General features: G+C 41.1%; 2 protein-coding genes across 4 annotated transcripts; both read right to left on the bottom strand.

Annotated features, from left to right (window-relative positions):
- Positions 1–133: 133 nt before the first annotated feature.
- sfxn5b (sideroflexin 5b) lies at positions 134–8837 on the bottom strand. 3 transcript variants are annotated; one of them, XM_049753672.2, is made up of 14 exons: positions 8620–8809; positions 6162–6230; positions 5411–5488; positions 5265–5291; positions 5126–5180; positions 5001–5026; positions 4797–4850; positions 4472–4528; positions 4313–4378; positions 3819–3909; positions 3551–3666; positions 3327–3412; positions 1949–2066; positions 134–1786 (listed from the first exon to the last, which is right to left on the bottom strand). In XM_049753672.2, the coding sequence occupies exons 1-14, from the start codon at positions 8674–8676 to the stop codon at positions 1709–1711; spliced, it is 978 nt and encodes a 325-aa protein (XP_049609629.1). In that variant the 5' UTR covers positions 8677–8809; the 3' UTR covers positions 134–1708. The 3 variants fall into 3 exon arrangements, 2 of the variants coding, with proteins under 2 accessions (XP_049609629.1, XP_049609637.1); XM_049753680.2 differs by lacking the exon at positions 8620–8809 and having other exon boundaries at positions 5265–5326; XR_007488373.2 differs by lacking the exons at positions 134–1786; positions 1949–2066 and having other exon boundaries at positions 3781–3909; positions 8620–8837.
- A 486-nt stretch (positions 8838–9323) lies between these two features.
- rab11fip5b (RAB11 family interacting protein 5b (class I)) lies at positions 9324–22405 on the bottom strand. The gene is made up of 7 exons (XM_049753523.2): positions 22343–22405; positions 21763–22254; positions 17143–17672; positions 16403–16985; positions 13841–15958; positions 12127–12256; positions 9324–11360 (listed from the first exon to the last, which is right to left on the bottom strand). The coding sequence occupies exons 2-7, from the start codon at positions 22155–22157 to the stop codon at positions 11100–11102; spliced, it is 4017 nt and encodes a 1338-aa protein (XP_049609480.1). The 5' UTR covers positions 22158–22254; positions 22343–22405; the 3' UTR covers positions 9324–11099.
- Between the last annotated feature and the right edge of the window lie 336 nt (positions 22406–22741).

Raw genomic sequence — 22741 nt, 5'->3', positions numbered from 1 at the left:
GTGAGAACTAAATACAATGAATTTTAAAACGGAATAAAGTGCCTGATGGTGAATACACTAACCTGATTTATTTGCAGGCAGGCAGCATGGGATTAATTCCCAATGTGTGTAAGTAAGATAAGGATAAGCGGTGTTGAGAATTGGTGGCTGGATTTATTGAATATGAATAGAATAATACCTAATTTATTAAATTACATGAAAACAAGTTGGACTGGAGACATGCCAGAGAGAAATTTAGCCAGCGTCACCTGCGCTACCACCATCATAGCCAACATCAAAATCAGAAACATTTTATTCCAAACAAATATATGTAATATTTTTAAAAGCAACTTTAACATTGAACATCAAAACTGTGTTTAAATATAGGAAAATAAAAACAAAAGCAGTTAATGAATGCTCTATTTAAAAGGAAGTGGTAGTTTTACCACACTATTAAAACCACTGTAATACACGATGAAGATTGGTTTGGGTTTGGTTAATGGTAAAAGAAATACTAAAATAATGACAATCACAGAAATATATTAAGTATATTTATTTAGACCATGCACTTTGCTGCCAGTGAAATTTTAGTGTAAATTTTACAAATATATTTAATAACAATAATTTCATGTCATTTAGTGATATAAGATTGGTCGAAAAATTGTATGCAAAATTAATTATTAGGAGTGCATACCGTACAAATAACTGCAAAATAATGAAGAAATGACTGTTTCACATTGTTGGTGTCAAAATACTTGGCGTGTGTCAGTTATTTCAGGCAATTTTAAATCAGACAGACATTTTTACATCCACATAGAACAATAGTAATAATTCATTAAATTAAATTAAATAGCACAGTAGCAGCACAGACTTTTATTGTACTAATATTGAGTGCAGTGCTTCTTAAGTTACAGAGCAATATTACCCTGCAATATGACTAAAAAGTGTAAAAATAAAAACAAAAATAAAATAACACACCCAGTGATAGACAACCAAGCAACAAATAATTTCAATAAATTAACAATTATTGAGGAGTATTAAATAAGTTATTAGACCCATGTGTGGTCTTGTAAGGGTATATATTAAAAAAAAATCCAAATACATGAATATATGCACCATCTTGAATGTCAATTGACAAAATACATTAATGGTAATATGATTAATTAGGGTTAGGTGCCATTTAGTTAAACATTTAAATTCAGCAACAATTGTGAATCGTATCAGGTTTTTAATTACGAAAATATTGGAATATTATTACTCAAGTCAAAGCATCAAAGCCCGGGAGTTGTTTGTTAAACAGTTCATAAACGATGACAACTTCTATATGGCGATTCTGTAAAATGATATACGTAATGTACGTAAAACTGTACAAATAATTTATAATTACTTTATAAATTGTATTTATAGGAAATCATTTTCAAATATCATTACTAAATTTAAAAAAATATATAGAAATACATTACTATTATCGTTATATTTTTATTAGGAAACACAATTTAAAATATCTTTAGCAATGCAAGTTTTTGCTGCTCTCTTGTGGCAAATACTGTTATTGCATGTTTAAACTATTAATGTGTCTATTAATGTGGCCTATTTACAACATATCACATGATTTCAATAAAATGCATTTCATTTGATCATATTTCTTTACACACAGCTTGCAATAAGTTTCTGTGTTAATGTTCTTCTCATCACATCCTTGTTTTCTCTCGGGCAGTCACGTCATCCATCATAAACCCTTGTTGTAGGTCACCACTTGGCAATCTGTTGCCATGGCGATCTCGGGCTCCAGGCGAGACACCTCAATCTGTGAGGAGGTTAAAAAAAATCTGAGCGAGACTTGAAGGTGAGATTGTAATTAGAAAAATAAGAGGTGTGTGGACTGCAAGGGCGCTTGACAGGCGTGGTACGTTTGATTTGGAAGTTGAAGCCCCGCGACCTTGAATCATAAAATCTGCTCGTAATGTACCTGTGACATCTGCGGGAAGAGGCTGATGGCCACGGGCAGCGACAAGCCAAAAGTAAGCAGACACACAATGCTGTGGATGGGCAGCATCAGTCTGCGGTTCTTCTGCAGGAAGGGCAGCCTGTAATGCACAACCAGACATTTATTATATATAAAAAAAAAAATAATAAATAAATAAAAAGAAACGTGAGTGAGGCTGCATGTGCACATCGATCTCTTAGAAGCCTGCAGTTATTTTGGGAACTGCGGGGGGTGGGGGGGAGACAACTGCAGAATCGTGAGCTTCATCTTCTTGTGCGAAACCACCTCAAGGTGCAATTACTCAACGTGGTCTATTATTCATTAGCACAGCTCACTGCAGGGCTTGATGAAGAACCACATACATAGAATGAATTCAAGTAAGAATGATATCAAAATCTCTGACATTGTCTATAATACTGTATTTAGTGCCGTAACTGTATAACTATCTCAGTCCATCGATGTTATTGACAGTAGCTGTTGCAGATTTTCAACCCTATTGTAATACGTTTACCGCAAAATTGTTATAATTTATTCCCAACAGTCAATTATTTTCTATTCATTTCATAGCATATTTCGAGCTACACTGCTTTCAGTACGTAATGAATACACTGGAGTTTTGTCTCAGTATGGAGGTTAACCTCGACCTAAAGAAACATTCAGTATACTTACAATGAGGCAACTTGCTATCGTGTATTTTAAAACTATGTCTGATGCAAGTTGTGTGCATAGGTGTCATACGTGGATGCTGCTGTTCCAGATTTTCGGGTTTGAACATTTCTTCGTTGGCCTCAGGCTGCTGCTCCCACTGAGCATGTTGTTCAAACATGCCTTGTTAGATTCTGGCATGTTGGAATGGACGTTTTCATGGCCATATGCTTGTTTCTTCGCGTGGTTAAGCAAAATCATTGAGTAGAAATAAAAATGCATTTTTATATATTTTCTCTTTCTTTGACAAAAACGTTTTGTACATGATAAAAATGTTTTTAGTTTAATCAATAATTGTCTAAAAGGCATGATTTTATTTTAGCATATGACTAAAACTTTGAAAAAGTATTGAAAAAAGTAATAATAAAGTGATAGTATCACTTTTTTTAAATTACGTTTTAATTGATATTTAATCTAATACCATTTCCCCTTAACTTTTAACTGTATGTTAATAACTGCAAAGACTTTTTATCATGATGTTAATTGTTTGTTTTGTTTCAGAATACATTATTCAGTTTTCCTTCTCAACTGATTGGCTGGACATTTTTTCCTTGCTTCAAAGTAAGGCACGCAGGCTCCATTTGAAACTCAGCTAACCCAATATGGTTCCTCGGCTGATAAAGGTCTCAACTGTGTTCTCTGTGTGTGTACCGACCTCTCGAGGTAGGACATGATGATGGGGGGCAGCACAAAGATGGGCATGGGGAGGACCACACGTGTGAACGCCGTCTCTGCGATGGCCTGCGGGACGACAGCATTGTGCGCACGCTTCATTTCAAATGCACATTTAATTCCTTCCGTCGGGAGAGCAGATGGCGGCCGAGTGACATGAGCGGGAAATAATTCATGTCATCAGCCACCTTCAAAATTGGCACTCACGTGGGTGGCTGCGATTTTGGAGGAGCCCACCACCTTCCCGTTGGGGTCGAGCACGTCGATGCCTTCTGACAGCTCGTTGTGTCTCATCAGGGCCACGTTGCAAATGTTTGCACTTGCTGGATATCGAGATTGAACCCGAGATTAAAATACACAATCTAAAGTGCAAACTAATAAAGTGTTCAGTTTAGGGTTGGACAGCCAATAGACGGCACAGTGAAAAAGACACAGACCTTGACTGATGCTAAAGGTGGCTCTGCTAGGAACGTACCAACTGCTGGAAACGGGACAAATCTCTGTATTATCATTCTGGTGGCAGGACTCAACTTATTGGCCTTCTGAATAAGCACATTAAGTCCCACCTACAAAACATTCAAAATATTTTCTGTACACATCACATCGTACATGAATCTAACATGAACGAAATTACATTGAACCATCGCGTATTCACAGTTCAACATTGACAAATTTGGCTGTTTGGTGATGTTTTTGGGGAAATTAACCCATTCCCGTGTGATCATTCCTATCCTTAGTAAATAAACGCGGGGGGGGGGGGGGGGGGGGCTTACAGTACTTTACTGTAAATGTAAGTAAGGTCACTACAATTGAAGAAAGGCTACCAAAGTTTGACTGAGCATTTTCCTGAAAAGGCTCCGCAGAAAATAAACAACAACAAAAGTTGAATGCATGAATGCAAACTGTGAATATGCAGAGGAACTGCAATAGTGTGAATGATGTTTTTGATGTTATTATTAAGAGACTCACTGCAATCGACACTGCACTGGTCACAGCTCCAAAATAACCTTGCAGGAATCTGGACGTTGGCGTTGGCTGTAAAGAATTACAATAAAGCGCATGGATTTCTTTTGTTTATTTACTTTCCAACGTTTTCATGAGCATAATTCTTGAGTGGTGCCTGTTTACCTTTGTGGCATTGCGGTTGGCGTAGTTGACGCAAGCATTGTGACTCTGATTCAGCCACTGGTGGGAAGCATAATTAAATGTTAGTTAGGAGAGAGAGAGAGACAGAGAGCGAAAGACAGACAGACAGAGATTATGCATTTCACTGCCCCTTCCGATCTAAGTTAGCAACGGCGTTATTATTGGACGTCTCTAAACAGATTATCCTGAGTACAAAACAACAATGACGAAACAAAGCAATGGACAAAAAGGTGACATTTATAATAGAACAGCATAGAAATAAGAAAGATGACTGCTGATGATGTTAATGATATGTACGTTTGTTTACCTGCCATATAATGGTGGACACCACAGTCTGATTGGGCAGAAGAAGGCCAATGACCTACAGCAAAAATAAGACAAAGAAGAAGAGCTTGTTTCGGCACAAACTAAGTCCAAAGTTCATCTTCCTCAATGCCAAAAAATGAGCATGAGAATGACATTAGTAGTTAGCCGAAGCACATGATTAACCAAACAACAACACAGGACTTACAATGGGCGTTCCAAACGGTACGTAACCTGTGCAGGCCAAAAAAAAAAAAAGTCACAAGACTCAGCAAACAGAAGGAAAACAACATGGACGACGTGACTTGTGGAAAGATCTTCATCTTCTTGTACCTGACATTCGGAACGGCATGAAGATCTTGTCACCCGTGTCAGGATGAATGATGGCCTGAGATGACATCATGACAGTATGACATCATCATCATGTGACTGGCCCAATAATGCTCGAGTGAATTTACCATTTAGAACTGACCTGTTTGACCTTCTGGGCTTCCCATAACTTCACAAGGCAGGTGAATAGAAACACATGGGCATCTTAAATGAATCAGGAATAATTGTCTCTATTTGTATTAAATTCAAATCCAATCTTTGCTCAATTTCACATGAATGAAGACTCGCCTGATGGTTGGAGATTCCTGGTGGAAGTGTTCCGTGCTTGAAGTCATCCAGGAGTTTGATGCTCTCTTTAAGTTGTTTCTGAAATGAAATGGCAGGAATGTTTGCATTTTGGAGCACCATCCATCAACAATTTTAGCCTCATTGTGTCCGATGTAAGACAAAGTAGATACTCAAGAGTCAGCGTGACAAAATACTGTTACACTGAACCTTGTTGTTTTTTTATACTGTACCTCTAAGCCACTTATTACAAAACTCAGATGTTCTTGTTATTTACTGTGTATTTTTTTTTTATTATTATCAAGTGATAGACATTTATACTTTATTACTTTGTGGTGTGAATTGTTCCAATATCTTTTATTTGAACACCACGTCTGCTTCACCGCCAACAGTTTCGGTGTTCAAATATTGGCTTTGTTTGGGTGTTCTGGCTTCTTTCTGCCTTCCAAAAACATGCATGCTGGATTCTTTGAAAACTCTAAATTGTCCACAGTTGTGAATATGTGTGTGACTGGTTCTTTGTCAATAGATAGCTTGCGATCAGTACAGGGTGTATGGCGTCTCTCCAACAACGTCGGGCTGTGATATGTTCGAGAATGTTATTAAGTAATATGGGTGGATTTTATTTTATTCCACTATATTTTCAAAAGTCAAATAGAGACATACGCATTGCTGGTTGTGTGAGCTTATGATCAAAATAATGATTTAATTTATCATTTACAGGGGTATTGTAAAGCCATAAAAGTAGCTTTACCTCTGATACAAAGAGTGTGCTTGGATCGATGATGTCCACAAAATGTCTCAGGCGGCCAAGAAAGGAACCCTGGAACAGACACACTTCAAATTCAGTCTTACAATTTAGACTTCAACCAAACATTTGTATTAAAAATACGGTTCACCTCTTTAGCGCACAGTTTGCGTGCCCCTTTCAAAAGATAGCTTGGTGCTGTGGGTCCAAACCCCCCCCCCCACACACACACCCCACCCTTTCAGTGTGTTGCCTTCACTGTCCCCCGTCAGCTCTTGCCAAGTCCAAGTGTGAGTGAATGCCAACAGTCTGAACAGACCCAATAAGAATGCCAAGAGCCCGTTTGGCAAACCAGATGGACAAAAACTAGGCAGCTTCAATCGGACACCATGGAAGATATCCATCATTGCAAATAGGGCGGAACAAACCTCCTTTTAGAGCATTTTAATGATCATTCCTGAAAATGACTGTCAATGACCTTCATGGCTGCTTCAAGTGTAAATTAAAAAAAACACCGTGATGCATTCACTGTGTCACCCTTCCGTGTTGCTGCTGGAGGAGACGGAACGGGCTCCATGCGAGGAGACGGCTTTAATTATGCATGAGTTCTCGCTCTCTGGGGAGAACACAACAAGGCTTGCAACACACTGCGCACATAAAGTACACCGAGATTTAGCGCTGATTCAAGGACTGGCCTCATTTTTGGCAGTGACGTGTGAGAAAGTTAAAAAAAAAAAACATGCCTGATACGTGCGTACACAGACTTTGTGGAGTGATGAAGCAACAAACCATTTATTTTGCAAAGTATGAAGCAATATCTCTCATGTACTTTTCATTTGATCTCAGTGAAAGTGACGACTAATGACCCAGATATGGATTGGAAAGCCTTGGCAAAGGTATAGACTCTCTCAACTAAATGCCATTCTAATGCAATTCAACACGTTTTAAATAAGAAAAACTGTAGACTATAAACTACTGTAGTTTACAAAAAACATACAACAATAACAAATGTATATAATGTAAAACATTAAAAAGTTTGTGCAACCGGATTTCAATGGCTATTGTATGTCTCATATGTGAGGGGCAGTATAATGCATGATATGGCACGTTTGTAAGAAATGTGATGGAATTTCTTGCACCAAGTGGTGAGCAAGTCTGCCTCACAGTTGAGATGTTTGCTTTAGGGATGCAACTAACAATTATTGGAATGATCTGTCAATGATACTGTTGATCAATAATCGATGAATCTGATTTAAAACTGTTCCAACCCTTTATTCAAAAACAGTGGCATTAATTTCAGTTTTCTGTACTAGCAATTAGAATTTTCGTTATAGTTGGTTTTTAATTCATTTAGACTTTTTAGTTTTAATTACTTTGCACTTCTTAGAGTGAATGTGTTCATTTTTCATTAGTTCTTTACATAAAATGCTTTATTTTAGTCACATTTGTATTATGTTTTAGTTTTTTAATACATGCAATATTTTTCAAGTGTAACAAAAAAGTCAGTAAGTATTGTGTTATAAAGCAAACACAAATTTTCAAACAACAAACCTTCCTTCTTTTGTAGCTATGGCTAACAAAATAAATCAATTTATTTTAGTTTTTATGTTTTAGTCCGTGTTAGAAACTTGATATGTAGTTTCGTTCTTTTTAAGCATTTCGTTTTTAGCTTATTTTGCCTCAATAACTTCAAGACAAGATGAACCAGTTCAACACAAATCACTTAATTGACCGATCCATTAGTATTCCATGCATGTTCTGCACACAACAGACAAATGAAATCAACTTGCACTTGCACTGCGCTGTGGCGATTGAATGAGACCAGACAAGGGAAGTGCCTGTTTTGGACTTCGCTCAGTGCAGCAGGAGGTAAATAATTCCCACAGGCTGCTGCTGAATCAGCGGAAAAGTAAGCTTTTAAACGTGAAGGTCACTTTCGTGAGGCTGTCCGATGCAAATGTTTAATCACTCATTTGCGAGCATGGAAAATTGAGTAATGGGCTTCATTCAGTGGTGAGAAGCAGGTCATCAATCTAGGATGTGAGCTGGGGATGGAAAATGATGTACCTTTTTCCAAGCAGAAGTTTTCACACCAAGTGCCATATTAAATTCATGACCAAGTATTGTCTCAAACAGCACAACACCCGTACAGCGCCTTGTTTGTTTGTTAGTTTGTCAAAATGCATGAGCACAAAAAAAAATGTCAATGTGCAAACAAGGGAGCGGGGGGGGGGGGGGGGGGGGTAAACTGTTGTTCCCAGCACTCGTTCAATTGCGTGCTTTTGCTGGAAAATATAAAGTTGCACCCAAAAGTGTAAGCAGGCAAAGTGGGAGTAGTGAGAAGCATCCCGAGAAAAGGGGGAGCAGAGAATGAAGCTGCTTGTTTCCTTACCCGAGGACTCTACCCCTCCCTCACGTTCAAACCAAATGTCAGAATTAGATAAGAAAGATAAAGACACCTTACCTGGTCGTAGCGTGAGCCCCCGAGACGGAAAGAAGGACAAGCCGCAACATCGGCCATGACAGCCCCCTGTTTTTCCTCATAAACGAACCTCAAGCCCGCGTCCTCAAGTGCAACTCCTCGCCGTTCAAAGTAGCGCTGGGGAAAAAGAAGCCTTGCTGTCAACCGCAAAGCCAGATGGGAAATGAAGTCCTTCACTATCTGCCGTCGCTAGTGCAGCAACAGAGCGTGACTGCATCCCAAATGATCGATGACGGGAAGCAGGCTGTTGCATAACTGACGATTGTTATGATCTGCTAACATTTGTCGGAGAGCTGGACGGATATAAAATTGATTTAAAAACATTGTGGCTCATTATTAAAGAAGAAAAAATGATTAGGTGCCGCTTGCAGGTGTGTGCGACAAAATGAATTATTTTCTCCATAAAGTCTTCTTTTTAAACTAGGATACAAAAAATAACGAACAAACGGGAGAAACATAACAATCAATAATTAGGAAATTACTATCAAACAACAAACTATATAAAAATAAATACACGAAAATAAATATAATCAAATACATAAACATACATAAATGAATGAATAAATAAATAAATAAATAAATAAATAAATAAATAAATAAATAAATAAATAAATGAAAATAGACATGTGCCTTTTTTCACCGTACCTTACAATTTGCATGAAAATCCACAATACAGTACACATGAATTCAAATCGCTTCAGGTATTTAATGTTGTTGTGGTGATGGGGTTTTAACTTATCCGGAGTCACTACAGCAAATGACGGGAATGATTTGTATGTCTGTTTTTGTGCCCCATATGCCCTTGCATATTTTCTGCAGGTTTGGGACCTGCCATGGTTGAACATAATTGTGCCACTGACTGGAAATTAAACCTGATCTGTCTATAAAAGGGAAATCCATGACTAGATAACACATCACACATAATTTTGTATCATAGTCCTACACATATACCAAACACATTTTTGTCATTTTTTTTTTTTTTTTTTTAGTCAACACAGTACTGTAAAGAGCATGTACACTGCATGCATCTCCTATTATGGAATCATAACGCTATGATTGAAAATATGGAACATAAATTGTCTCAAGTAACGTATCATCATTAGAAGCAACTCCCGCTGTGCAGTGGTGGTCTTGCAGAGTATATAAAATTGTTTTCATAATTTAATTGAATATACATATATTTTTCCTATGCATCGAAACGTATGGGACATTATGGCAATTATCTATCTATTGAGTGTGCAGGTGTTATGAAGGATGAGTCTAATTTGCACACATGCATGTATGGGAAGAACATGCAAACTCCACTCAGCAAGGCACTAAGATTCCAACCCGAGACCTCTCTAATGTGAGTCAGGCGGGGTTATCACTAGGCCACCAAAGTGCACTGACCTAATTTGATTAAAAAATCATTGTTATTGTGTTTACGTGATGTTCTAGTTTTAGTGAACTTGGGGGTTTACATTAGTTGTAAGATATCATTTCAAACATCAAAGCATAAGGAAGGATGGGCAAAAGCTGTATAAATAAAGATGTATTGTGGGCGTGAAAGAGTTTCATTTTTTGAATTGGACTATTTTTAAGGCTGGAGTGAATGCCCCCCCCTAGTGGTCAGAACTATGTAACACATCAGTATGTAACAATCCGTACTTTCATCACAGAGGCAACATAAGGGTCACACTTTGTTCTTACGTAACCGTGTGGTCGGGTGAGGCTCTGCAGAAAGTTTCGGAGGTCATGCACAAGAACATTCTTGTATGGAAATAGCTCAACCAGCGCGGTATCTTTTCTGCCGCATGAAAGATAACTTATAACACTCTTGTTTCAGTCTGCAAGTAAAACACAACGTCCATACAATAAAAAGGGGGAATCAGGGACATATCAAAAGTTAAACACAATTTGTTCATTTACACATTTATTTTTCGCCTCGGTTTTCTTTTTTCGTTTGGCTACAGAATATTTAGCTTGCGCACACCATCACCTGCTCTGTGGTTATCTTTTTTTTTGCGTTCACATCAACTTTATGTGGCACTCTCACAACAACCACAGCTGAACTGTAACAAAGAGCTGTACTGTACATAATAATAATATTAATAATAATACAAATTACATACCATTGTATTATGACTACTGTTGTATTATTGTTATATGAATCCTTGTGCTGTATTATTTGACATTAAATTGCTACATTAGAATTTGAATGCAATAACATCCAATGACCACAACTTGTTCTAGTTTGTTGAGGCAAAAGTATCTAAAGCTTTACTTATATTATTTTGTACTCTTTTGTTGTTTTTAACTTGCATGCATATAATAATGTGTCAACAGGCATGTAGTAGTTGTTGGAACACCACCTAGTTGTTTATGTCTACTTAATCTTTGAAGTCACTTTTACAGGTGGGAAAATGTGTTCAGTGGTTGGGATATATTCTATGTTTCGCAGCACTGAGGCCGTGGCGCTGGTGTCACTTGTGTCTGGAGCGGACCTGAAGTAGCGTAGGGGTCTGCTCCATGATGCGTAGCAGCAGGTTGTCGATGTAGTCCTCCAAGTCACGGACCTGGGCCTTGACCTTCTTCAGGTCCGCCTCGCATTTCTCCAGCTGCGCCCGCTGACGCTCGGAGGCCGCCTGCTGCTTGTTCATGTCCATGTCCTGCTGCAGCAGCAAGGAGATGAGCTCCATGTTGGTCAGGTGCTCATATAGAGCTGACCTGTCCTCTGTGGGCTCCTGTTCAAGAGAGGAAGACCTGTCAAAACAATTTTGACCCTGTCACCCAACACGGAACGCTGATGGGCGTAGTTCTACTTTCTATAGCTGATGCCATGTTTTGCACTTCTTCACCCAGCAAAAGTAGTTGAGAGTGAATCAAATATCAACCATTCACAAAGATGGAAAATTTAGAGTGATGTCGATATGTTTTTGAAATGTGAGAGGAAGGAAGAGGAGACAAACAAAGGAGAGCCAGAGCTTGATTTGGACCTCTTGATGCTCTACCTGTGCATCACATATTTAAAATACAACTGTGTACAATATGGCAGACATTTCTTTTTTGTGTATTGTTCACAGTTGGTCTTCTACTGAGTGTTGATTTTCGTGCTAAAACGGTCCTCCAAAGCTATATCACAATTTAATGTCCCACGGCATATTGATTGGAGTAAAGTATTAATAAATGCTTGCTGAGGCATTAGTGTGCAGACCTACAGGCTTCCTGTGATTTATTAAGACACTTTAATGACTTTACTGTCTGGGCATCACATCAAGCTATAACTCTGAACATAGCTGCAATTTTTATGGAAATGATAGTGACAGCTAATGTAGTATAATCATACCAAAATATTTTATATCCAAGCCTTGTGTTGGTCCAAGGATTTTTTTTTTTTCTGACAGTAAATGGAAACATGTTACTTTGAGTTCCGCCTAATAAACAAGAGAGGTTATTTTAGTGTTACAGAGGTTTGATAAAGTTGTGTTTTTGTTGTTGTTGTGAGCTTACCTGAATTTTCGGCGGCTCAACCACCACCTGATGGGCGGAGCGTCCTGGACTTATGGTGGATTTGAGTTTTTCCAGAACTGAACGGCTCTCCTTCTTCTCTAGTTGGGTTAAAGGTTTCACTGGTTGCAGTCTGCAATTGTAAAGAGGTGAGAAGCGTATTGTCGTTTGAACCCTGCAACCATCTCGTTTGTCATTTAGTGTAGAAATGAACTGATAGGATTTTTGCTATGACTGGCTCTTGTTTAAAGCCCAGTTGTTTTAGCGGAAGAAACGTGTGTCGGATTTAATCCACAACCAATAGTGTTCAAGGTTTTATATAATAACTTGTGGCCACAGGGGTGTACAATTAAGAAATCCATACATATACAGTGTGGTGTAGTCATGAAAACTGTGACTTATTTGTTGAGAAAATAAGTTCAACAGTAAGAGCTGAATCCACAAAGAATTAACTGCGGCGGCTGATAGCACCTACAGTAGCACTTCGTTTGCACTGACACAGCATATTGCGTGAATCATATAAAGCGCAAATATACCCACAAAGTATGACAGTGCTTTTATTTTAGAGCCATTAACGGCCATATCTCATGGCTCAAAGATTTGTCGACGGGTCATTGGGGTTGTTGGGAAATGGAAATTTGGACATGTCAACAGCATGGTCATGTTTACGTATGGACATGCAAAGGTTGCTCGGCGTCATGTTGTTCCTTCACGTATTGGTTGGATGTCGCAGTTCACAATGTTGCCGCTCATGCAAAATGGGGCCCCTCACATTGAATGGAGCCCTATGCACAGTGTGTGATCTGCGTGTAGAGAGGGGCGGCTCTTGCATGGCATGACAATTCTACTCCGTCCTACTGCTGCCATGATCAAACTCCCACATTCAAATTACTGGGGTTACAATTAGAAATTCAGATCTTGTAACCTCATTCAACATGGCAGTTGAAAATTATACATGGAATCAGAATCTCTTTCCTATAGATCACGACTGTCAAACTCAAGGCCCGGGGGCCAGATTTGGTCCACCATATCATTTTATGTGGCCTGCGAAAGCAAATCAACTTCCATGATCATTGCTAAAATCTGTACCAAATTTTCAAATTGGGATGTAGGGATAAATAATAACATTAAGATTTTGCAATAATTTTTGTTACCCTTTTTACAGTAACCTGAACAATAATTAAACTCTTATGTCTGATTTCAAAATTAGTAATCCATCATTTTGATGTGCATATGTAATAAAATGCAATATTTATTTGGTGTCACTGTTATAACGGCCCTCTAAGCCTTAGTCTAAAGGAACTTGTAACTACAAAGTGGCCCATGATAAAAATTAGTTTGATACTCCTGCTATAGATGGAACACGTAGTCTGGCCAATAGGTGCATAAGCTATCATTTGTATATGTAAATGTAAAAAGTACTATCAAAAGGAATAATTGAAGATTCAGGTAGCTTCTGAACATTAAGACCCGCATTGTGATTGCAGCCTAAGGGAGTGGAAAGATGAGATGATAACATATATGTGAAGGGCAGTGCACAGCAACCAGCAACCAACTGAACCGAGGACAGCGTCAATGCATCAAACAAGCCAGGCAGGCAAATGAAGGGGAGGGGGAGCAGAAAGAATGACAAACAGCATACGTTTTCTGTCTTGAGTGAGTGCTTTCCTACGCGTCGGGAAGGGTTGAGTGTATTTCCTAGTGTGAGGACTCTCACCTGCTCTCCTGGCGGGGCAGTTTGCAAGCTGGCCGAGTCTCCTCAATCAAGAGTGAGTGGCATGCATCAAACGGGGGCTGCTCAGTGGTGCTCAAGTTGAGGGTGGAGGGGGAGGAAGCCGTGTAGGGGGCCACAATCAGAGACCTACTTCCAGTGCTTTGCAGCCCCGTGTTTGAGGGACATGTGAGGGGACAACAGGCAGGTGAAAGGGGGAGGTTGGCAGATGTATCAGTTAAGGAGGTGAGAGTACAACCCTGCTCACATTCTGAAAAACCTCTTAAATGAGGGGCAACTTTGGCGTGAAGAACTTCAAAAGACATCTCAGAGTGGTTTTCAGTCTTAGAATCCCCTATAAGAAGTAAGGAGTCATCGGTGGAGGGCATTGGTAACTTATCCAATGCCTGATTGGGAGATGGAGCAGGTTTACTTGGTTGATAAGATGACGGACCTTCACTGACGATTGAAGAGTGTTGACCAAGATCGATACTGCTCAGACTATGAGTGCTTGAAATTCCTTTCGGTCTAACACGTGTGCTAACCACCCTTGGGAACAATTCTTTCTCATTATGAAGGTTCTCATCATCATCATAGTCATTTTTTATCTCTTGTAAAGTATCATCCTTTCCCTTCTTATTGTCAATTGGCTCAATCCCGAGATCAGATTGACTGGCTACTAGTGGCTCCTGGGTTTCATCAATGCTATCTTTGTTGGGCTCTAATAAAACGTCCTGGCAAACTGGGGAGACTTTGCACATTTTATCTGCTAAACTGGTTTGTTCCAACGATGAGTCTCTTAAGGAATCTTTAAGGGTTTTAGTATTTCTATGAGTAGCCATCTCGTGATAAACCCCGATTTTAGAATCTTTTGACGGCTGTGGACCAATCCTTCTTAGAATGCTGAGGCCTTTGTGGTCATCAATTGCATCTGACTGAGAAGATCCATCAGAATCTATGAAGCTGAAATCAGAATTGCTCACATTCATGTTCAGATCTGGGAGGGTTAATGAAAAACTCACATTATTGTTGATGCCTATGGTGTGACTTATTGTAGAAGATTCTGTAGATTCTACCAAAGGGGGAGTCCTACCAGTCTTAAACTCTGACACTGAGACAGGATTATAGGACTTCTTCAAAAGGTCAGCAATATTCTCCTGGTCGAGAACATTCTCAGGTCCAACATGTAAAGTGGGTTGTCTGACATTTCCCTTGCAAACCCTTCCATACAAGTCTTGTTCAAATAACATGCCCCCCCAGAAGTCAGTGATGTCTTCCAAGGGTTCATACTTTTTGAGAGACTCTTCAGACGTTGATCCCGGGGACGGGATGATTCCATGAAGCTGAGAGTTAAGATTAAAGGAAGCTGAGGTCTCGCTGTCTGGTGACACACTTGATCCTGGTCTTTTACACTCTGACTCTCTTCCAAACTGCAGTGAGGCCATTCCAGTCTGGGACAGAAGGTAGGCTTCTTTGTGGACTGCCAGCTCTTGGCCTCTGTGGAGCCAGCCATCAGAGTATATCTCATTCGTCAAATTTCTCCTTGGCGGTAACGGTGGAGGGTTTTCCTGGTATCTTTGTCGCTCTTGTATATGATATTGGGTATTAATATTTGCTACATGAGGACTGTACCTCTGGCTTGATGCTAGGGTACTTTCTAGTTGCATCTGAGTGGCATCTCCATTGGGGGAGTTGAGCCTGTTTGAAGCAAACGCGTCAAATGAGTCTTCCCAGTCCTGTATGCTCACTGACATGGGGCGATCACGATCACTTGAGCGTTTGGAGCTTTGCGGTAGAAACTCAGGAAGCGAAACCTGTCTAGCGACAGGCCTTGGACGCTCCCTCTTAATGGAGGGTTTTTTGCTAGTGCCTCGAGTAGGACTGGTTGTGCCCCGGTCGGAGTGTTGAGAAATGTGAAACAAGGTTGAGGAGCTAGGTGCAGCTGGAGAGGAACTCTGCAACTCCTCAAAGAAGGGGTTTGAGGGGGAGATGGGGGTGGACGGAGGGGTGATTGGGTGTGTGTGATTCTGGTCAATGGGGAGGGAGTCAGTGGAGGAGGAAGCGCGAGGGGGGATAGGAGGGGATATAGATGTGGTGATTTCTAGCTTAGGAGAAACTTCCAGCCTGTAGAGGAAAAGAGGGCACAGTGGTCCTCTTAGTTAAGATTCCCAAACATGGCTCTCACACAAACAGTCACCCACATACTGTATTATCTGATATTCCACAACTAAGTGGGACTTGTGGTTTATAAACATAAAACTGGCCAAACGATAAAGTTACTGTAAAGTGAGCCAGGCATGAAATTAAACTGAAAAGAAGCAAAGTAAATTTGCAAAAATAATCAAGCATGAAGATAACATGTACAACAGTTGCCATGTGCTTCAGCTGATATCAACATGGGTGCAGGTGCAAATTATGGTGGTTGAGTGGCTTCATCATGTTGAAATGGAAAGACATGAAAACTAACTTAGTACAGTTTTCAAACAATGTACAACTCAAGACAAGCCTTGAGAGAAGAGGCTTCCAACAAATGGCATGATGGCAAACCAGACATCCCAGCTGACTCACCTTGGCTTGCTCTGGGAGTCTGTAGAACTGAACCAGCCTCTGAGCCTCCCTTCCGAGTTGGAGGCGATTTGGCTCCCATCCGGTTTTGCTGGGACAGAATCACTCCTACCTCCAGAGAATAAGGTCTTTCTCAACTTCCTCCCTTTGTCGGACGAATCAGCAGCGGAGGGGTTTGCCACCTGCTCAGGATGTTCTCCCATCTCTGCCCACCGAGCTTCCTTTTCTCCATCCTTTTCCTCTTTCTTCATCTTGTCAAAGGACCAGCGTTGCTCTTCCGCTAAAGTACCTTTGTCCTCATTTCGCTTGGTGAGGTTCTGAAGGGAACGGGACAATGGGGAGCATTTCTCTAACAAAACCAACTTGGATGACAAGGCTCCGGCGCTCTTTGGGATCGATGGCTCGGAGTCGTACACGTGACTGCCATTTATGCATACGGACGACTTGGATTGACTCATGCTCTGCTGGCATTGGACGGACTCCATGGTGGGATTCATCGGAGGCACAGATGCTGTGATTTTACCAGCTTCATCGCTGAAGGCTCGCTTATGTGTCAGGATGTTCGAGGCATGCCGACTGGTGAGCACTATGGAAAGGAGAACAAACGTCGTACAATAAGGACGACTGTTTTCAGACTACACGAATTTGAACCATGATGGCTGAGTTACAAAAAACTACCAGACAAAAAGACAAAACAAACACATCAGTATGACTGCTTTGTGTCAGAAAATGACACACGTTACCTGTTTTTGTCAGATCTCTGTCTTCATAGCGGGGGTCCGCTCGTGTGACGGTGCTATAGATGGGCGAGCTGGGGAGATCCGAGAGCAGGCCGAGAGCCGGCGGAGGGCTGGTGGTGTCGCTGGCCATGGAGGAGGCACTGCTCTCAGAGGCCAGCGAAGAGCACGACCTGGTGTCGGATGACTTTCTCAGCTTCCCTTTGAAGAAATCTTTCATGACACTCCTCTTTTCCTCCGTTATTTCCGCATCTCTCCCACGGGGGGCGCACCCGCTTTCGTCACCTGACGGCTGGCCTGGGGTCACGGAGAGGGCGGCGTAGCGGCCCGGCACGATGGCCGAGGACGACTCCACGTCGGGGCGTTTTCTTCCCGTGACGCGATCCTTGAGTTTGCCGAAAGCCGAGCGGCGCCCGTCCTTGACGGTGAGGTCGAACATGCTGGCCGTCATGTTGTTGCGGGTGAACAGCACTGTCAGCTGCAATTCGCCACGCTCCTTGGCTTTTCGACCCGCCTTCGAGTGCAGCTTGAACCACCTGGGGTTATCACACAAAGGACACAGTGAGACTTCAGCTTTGTCTTCATCATCTCAAACACATTTATGGCATGATATATGTAACATCCTCTACTCTTCTGGGGGGTGGGGTGGGGGGGTTGCTACAAGATGTGTTCAACCGGCTTGTTCTTCTTGACCAAACTCACCCAAGTGTGTCTTTAGGGCTTTTCCCATTTCTCGCACCGGGAACAGACAATTGCATCTTCCAAATCAAAATTAAGGGAGATCTGAAGTGTCTAGTCCAAGACAATAGATTTTATTTGATGAAGTGCATGTGAAGTGCCAATAACTATGACCTCTAACGGGACAGCCTCAGAAGAGTATTTAATAATTGCCTGTTTATATTATTCCAGTTGTAAAGAATATAAAGCAAGTCTAAGCTTTAATATTTTTGTTGGTTCAATCTTGCTAATCCAGCTCAAAGTCGAATCTAAACATGATGCAGCAGTTAGCTCCTGTTGGAGCAAATAATTGAATGTCCTGTATCATTTTATTAATGATAAATTATATTATTTGTGCACGCCTTGAATATTACAAAGCGTGCAAAATTCATAGATCACTATTCATTCACCATTCAGTTGTTTCATTACAGCTATACTGTATTATATTGGAATGCTGCTGAGAAAATAATGGCCGTCCAGCAAGGCCGATGGTTGTCCATCAAGTAGCCTGCTTCCTGCTTCGTGGAAAACGACAGTGGAAAGTTTTATTGAAACCAGTAAACGAATATATCCTCACATTTACCAAGATTCTGATCCAATCCAGTGGATTCTTTAGACATTGTCTTGTATTTTTTCTGTTAACTCTTGGAGCTGCCCTTATTCTACTTTAACTATGTTAAAATCAGCAGGTTTGCACAGCAAACAAATTAAAGACCTCACGTTCCCTCCAAAGTAAGGGAGATTTGGGTTCACCAGCAAATTTTTGAAGTGAAAGAACTTTTGCTGTAGTCTTTTTGGTACACTCATAAGATTTTTAATGATCCACAGAAAATGGCAGCTGTTAAAAAAGTTATTAAAAACAATCGAACTTGTGGAGGGCCAATACACACAGTGCCAGATTATCTCCATTGTTGTTTTACATTTTGCTCTGAACGTTTCTTATATTTCTGTGAAGCACAGCACATGGTATTACTACAGTATATCACCAGAACAAAATGAACAACAAAAGATTGATTTCCTTTTGGAAATGCCTCCCGTATATTACATAATCTGTCAATATCGCCGGAGGGCTTGTGCTCAGAATGTGACCACTGACTTTGCCAAACAAAAACTTTACAAGCCTCGCAGCTTAATCCGACATCTGATGCGTGACTGCGCGCGCTTTAAAACTTAGATGACATTGGTCTTCCTGCCTCTAAAATCCTTGGAGTCCACAAAAAACGTGTTTTTCTGAAGCGCAGGAATTCTGAGTATAGATGTTCCACGTCTGTGGACACTAGTGAAGGGCGGGCGGAGGAGCCACAATTGAAGCCAGATGTGCTGCGATGGTGGACTGGAAATGTTTCACACCAGTGTTGTTACGTCACCTGTCCCAAAACACACTCGTTCTTCTATGATGGAGATTTCATCAAGGATTCAAAGTCTGACTGTTGACAATTTGTTCATCTTAGAAGTTTTGATGTCACATAATTGGACAAGATATTTGAATATAATGGTACAGGCTTGGGTGGCTGGGATGTGAAAATGTCGTGTCATGTAATGTTACAGTATGCCCTGTTCTGAACCGCTCTCAAGCCAGTTGAGGAGGCCATGAGGAATTTGATCCGAATGTGTTAGACTTCACTCTTCGCTCCAACACCATCGTCATCAAGATCAGAACTTACAAAAAAAAATATCTTCGCAATCACCTTCGACGTACTTGCATTCATCCCACTCTGGGGTGTTATAACATTTTGCTCATCTTATTTAACAGAATTGCAAACAGATGACGCTGTTAAGTTGTACACCACTGCAAAGATTAACAGGCGCTTTGTGGATTGCGCAACTGGTCATAGGGGTATCGAATCCTGTCAACAGTAGTAACAGTACTACTATTGCTTTAAATAGATGTACTAAAATATGAAATCATCATCGTATACAAACAAACGGGGTACAATCTTAAGATGGTGCTTATGAGATGGTTATAAAGGGTTCAAGTCTAAGGGCAATCCACTAAATGGTCTGTCCTCGATGCCATTGTTCTGAAGTTTATGACCTGCAGTGTCAGAAAGAGGTGCAATAAGTGTCCGATTCTGTCCGCACGATCTACAGAAAGGTTAAAAAGACTAATTACCGGACTAAAAGGTGATCATTGCACCCTTTTCCAAGGGCCATGATTCATGGATATTACAGAGCAGCAAAAGTCAAGTGTCAAGGGTACAAAAAAATAGAAGTTTTGTCAGAGCCACCCATGTGTCAAGTTAGTGTAACCCTTTAGGGTTAATGATGTCTTTCTTTGTGGAGAGTTTAAAGTATCCCATTGGACGACATTGGACAAGCAGAGGGGGACAGTAACTCAGTCTGTAAAGAACTGGCTCTAAACTGGATCGTTAAAGAGGAAGTCTACCCCAAATTCATCTTTCCAATAATATGTTGTAGGTGTCCCCACTAATCTAAACACAGCATTCTGATTCATATTGCGTTTGTGGAATATGAGTTAAACAACAAAATTCACCTGTTTTTATACACGTCAGTGGCGGCCATTTTGTCAGTTGCTGTCGACTGAAAATGACATCACCGGTACAGGTCTCTGGTCATAACCAATTACCGCTCACCAGTTTTCTGAAGCTGAGCCTTGATTGGTTGTGACCTGAGCCCTGAACAACAGTGATCTCATTTTCAGTCGACTGCAAGTGGCAAAATAGCCGCCCCCTGAGATGGATTAAAAAGAGGTGGATTTTCCCTGTTTAATTCATATTCCACAAACAAAACATTAATCAGAACACTGTGTTTCGATTTGATAGGCAGCACAGAAGAAAATACAAAGAAAATTTGGGCATTTACTTCCCCTTCCACTACAAAGACAAGAACCTGATACAGGACATAATATGGAAATTGGGGATAGCAATAGCTAGGAAATGAGCTAATTTGTTTGTGAGCAGTTCTGACGGATTCTTGAGCAAGGCACAACTTGAGTGAGGCTGCCGAGGGCCTAAACCCCTTTGGCACAATCTTGCAAATGAACAAATCATTTTTTACACTAACATCAAAGGTAAGCATGTTTTTTTTAGAATGCGGGAAGAAGAAAGGGTAACAGAAAAAAACCCCGCAAGCATGGAGAAAAAAAAATGCATTTTCCATACGTTCAATTGAGGTTTGAACAGGGGTGTCTGTGAGACAGACATGCCAACCACTTCTGCACATTTTATTAAACGCTGTAAACTATCAGAATATATATTCTTGAAGCTGTGATGCATGGACTCCCTCTTGTGGTATGCAAAATAATTACTGACTAATGGATCAATAGGGATGTTTGATATCACTTCTTTTTTTCAGATGATACCAGCATGAGTATTCAGACTTTGTGAACACGCAAAAAAACAAGAAGGCACAAACAATTTGTGCATTGTTTGTGCCTTCTTGTTTTTACTTTTTGTGCTGTTTACTTGTATGTATATTGTGTAATATGTCTTGTCACCGTGGAATAGTGGGAAACGTAATTTCGATCTCTTTGTGTCTTGACGTAAAGAAATTGACAATAAAGCAGACTTTGAAAACTGATGCGTCTAGTACTTTTTGATATAGTATAAAAATTCTTTCAACACACATTTGTACACAAAGTATCGGTGGCTGGTATCAGTCGCCTTGATGAATACCTGATACCATAAAATAAGATCAGATTCTGATACCTCTTATTGGTACTTGTCTGTTCCTATTTCTACCTTTTCATATCATTGCTATTGTGAGAACTCACACGATAAGTGCCTTCACATAGCCATATCCATGATTCAGGGCTCTCAGTAATCCAAATATTGGTGACCCATCATGGTGTTCTGCCAAATAGTGCATTGTGAGAGGAAATCTATAAGTGAGCAACATCTTCATCATGCTGTCTTTTGGCACCACGTGACACTGCGTTGAAACACTTACTGGTCTCTCGGGCACGCGCCTTCACGGAACATGCGACCCAGCGGGATGATCGTCTGACCCAGGAACACGTCAAGTCCAATCAGGACTCTGTGCATGACTGTGATCACCAGGTCGGCGCTGCCGGGCGGATAGGCTCCGCCACCTCCTCCCTCCTCATCTTCCTCCTCCAGGATGCCCGGGAGGAGCTCGAAGCAGCACTCCTCGGACCACACGGGCACCTCGGCTTTTTCCACCAGGCCCGTGGTGTACTTGTCCTTGCCCACCTGGACCACCGCGTACAGGTAGCGACTGCCATGTTTGCTCTTGGTCCGCAGTCCCCTGCCGCGGAGCACGGTGACATTGACGTGCGTGGGCACCCACCGCTGCTCGTCGTCCAGATCGATGAAGGACATCATCTTGGACCGCTGCTTTCGGGTGTCACTTGTCAGGCTGCGAGGGTGCACAAAAGGTCCATCCTGGAACACAACCAGCAGGCCCGGCAAATACACCGCGCTGGGGAAAGAAACGGCGCAGATTTGTTAAAGCTGCAGAATTAGCCACCCGTGCACCGCCACTGAAATAAAATGGCACTGTACTGTACCGGAATGTCAACACATGCTGAAGTTGTTCTGGGCGGAACCATCACAGTCACATGATCATCAATGAAGAAAGGGTGCGGGGGGGGGGGGGGGGGGGGTCATATCTGTGAAGACCACGTGCGATCAATGTGCAGCACCATCATCGCATCGCATGATGACGATGCAACATCAACGTGGCATAAAAGAGAGAAACAAACCATTTAGGCGATGACTTCATGCACGTGGAACCTGATGGAACTTGATGAAAAGGCTGATTATTATCGTATAACACCGCCGCATATTTTATAATGGTCTTTAACTCACACATTCGTCATCTGTGAATTTCTGACGACCTCTAGTGGAGAAATGGACAAAAACAGCCAGACAGACTTGCATGTGTACAGAGCAATGCAGGGTTAACA

This window comes from Syngnathus scovelli, chromosome 1, assembly GCF_024217435.2.
Source record: "Syngnathus scovelli strain Florida chromosome 1, RoL_Ssco_1.2, whole genome shotgun sequence".
NCBI classification, from domain to species: Eukaryota; Metazoa; Chordata; class Actinopteri; order Syngnathiformes; family Syngnathidae; genus Syngnathus; species Syngnathus scovelli.
Note: the sequence above shows the minus strand (reverse complement) of the source record. Positions and strands in the feature narration are given on the sequence as shown.

What these genes read in the sequence shown, in the direction of transcription:
- sfxn5b (XM_049753672.2), bottom strand. Translation starts at nt 8,676, where the DNA reads ATGGCCGATGTTGCGGCTTGTCCTTCTTTCCGTCTCGGGGGCTCACGC. An exon ending in GGGGCTCACGCTACGACCAG is followed by an intron (nt 6,231 to 8,619) that starts GTAAGGTGTCTT and finishes TGTCTGTTCCAG; the next exon opens with GGTTCCTTTCTTGGCCGCCT. An exon ending in TACCGTTTGGAACGCCCATT is followed by an intron (nt 4,851 to 5,000) that starts GTAAGTCCTGTG and finishes TTTTTGCTGTAG; the next exon opens with GTCATTGGCCTTCTTCTGCC.
- rab11fip5b (XM_049753523.2), bottom strand. Translation starts at nt 22,157, where the DNA reads ATGATGTCCTTCATCGATCTGGACGACGAGCAGCGGTGGGTGCCCACG. An exon ending in GGCGCGTGCCCGAGAGACCA is followed by an intron (nt 17,673 to 21,762) that starts GTAAGTGTTTCA and finishes TGATAACCCCAG; the next exon opens with GTGGTTCAAGCTGCACTCGA. An exon ending in GACTCCCAGAGCAAGCCAAG is followed by an intron (nt 15,959 to 16,402) that starts GTGAGTCAGCTG and finishes TTTCCTCTACAG; the next exon opens with GCTGGAAGTTTCTCCTAAGC.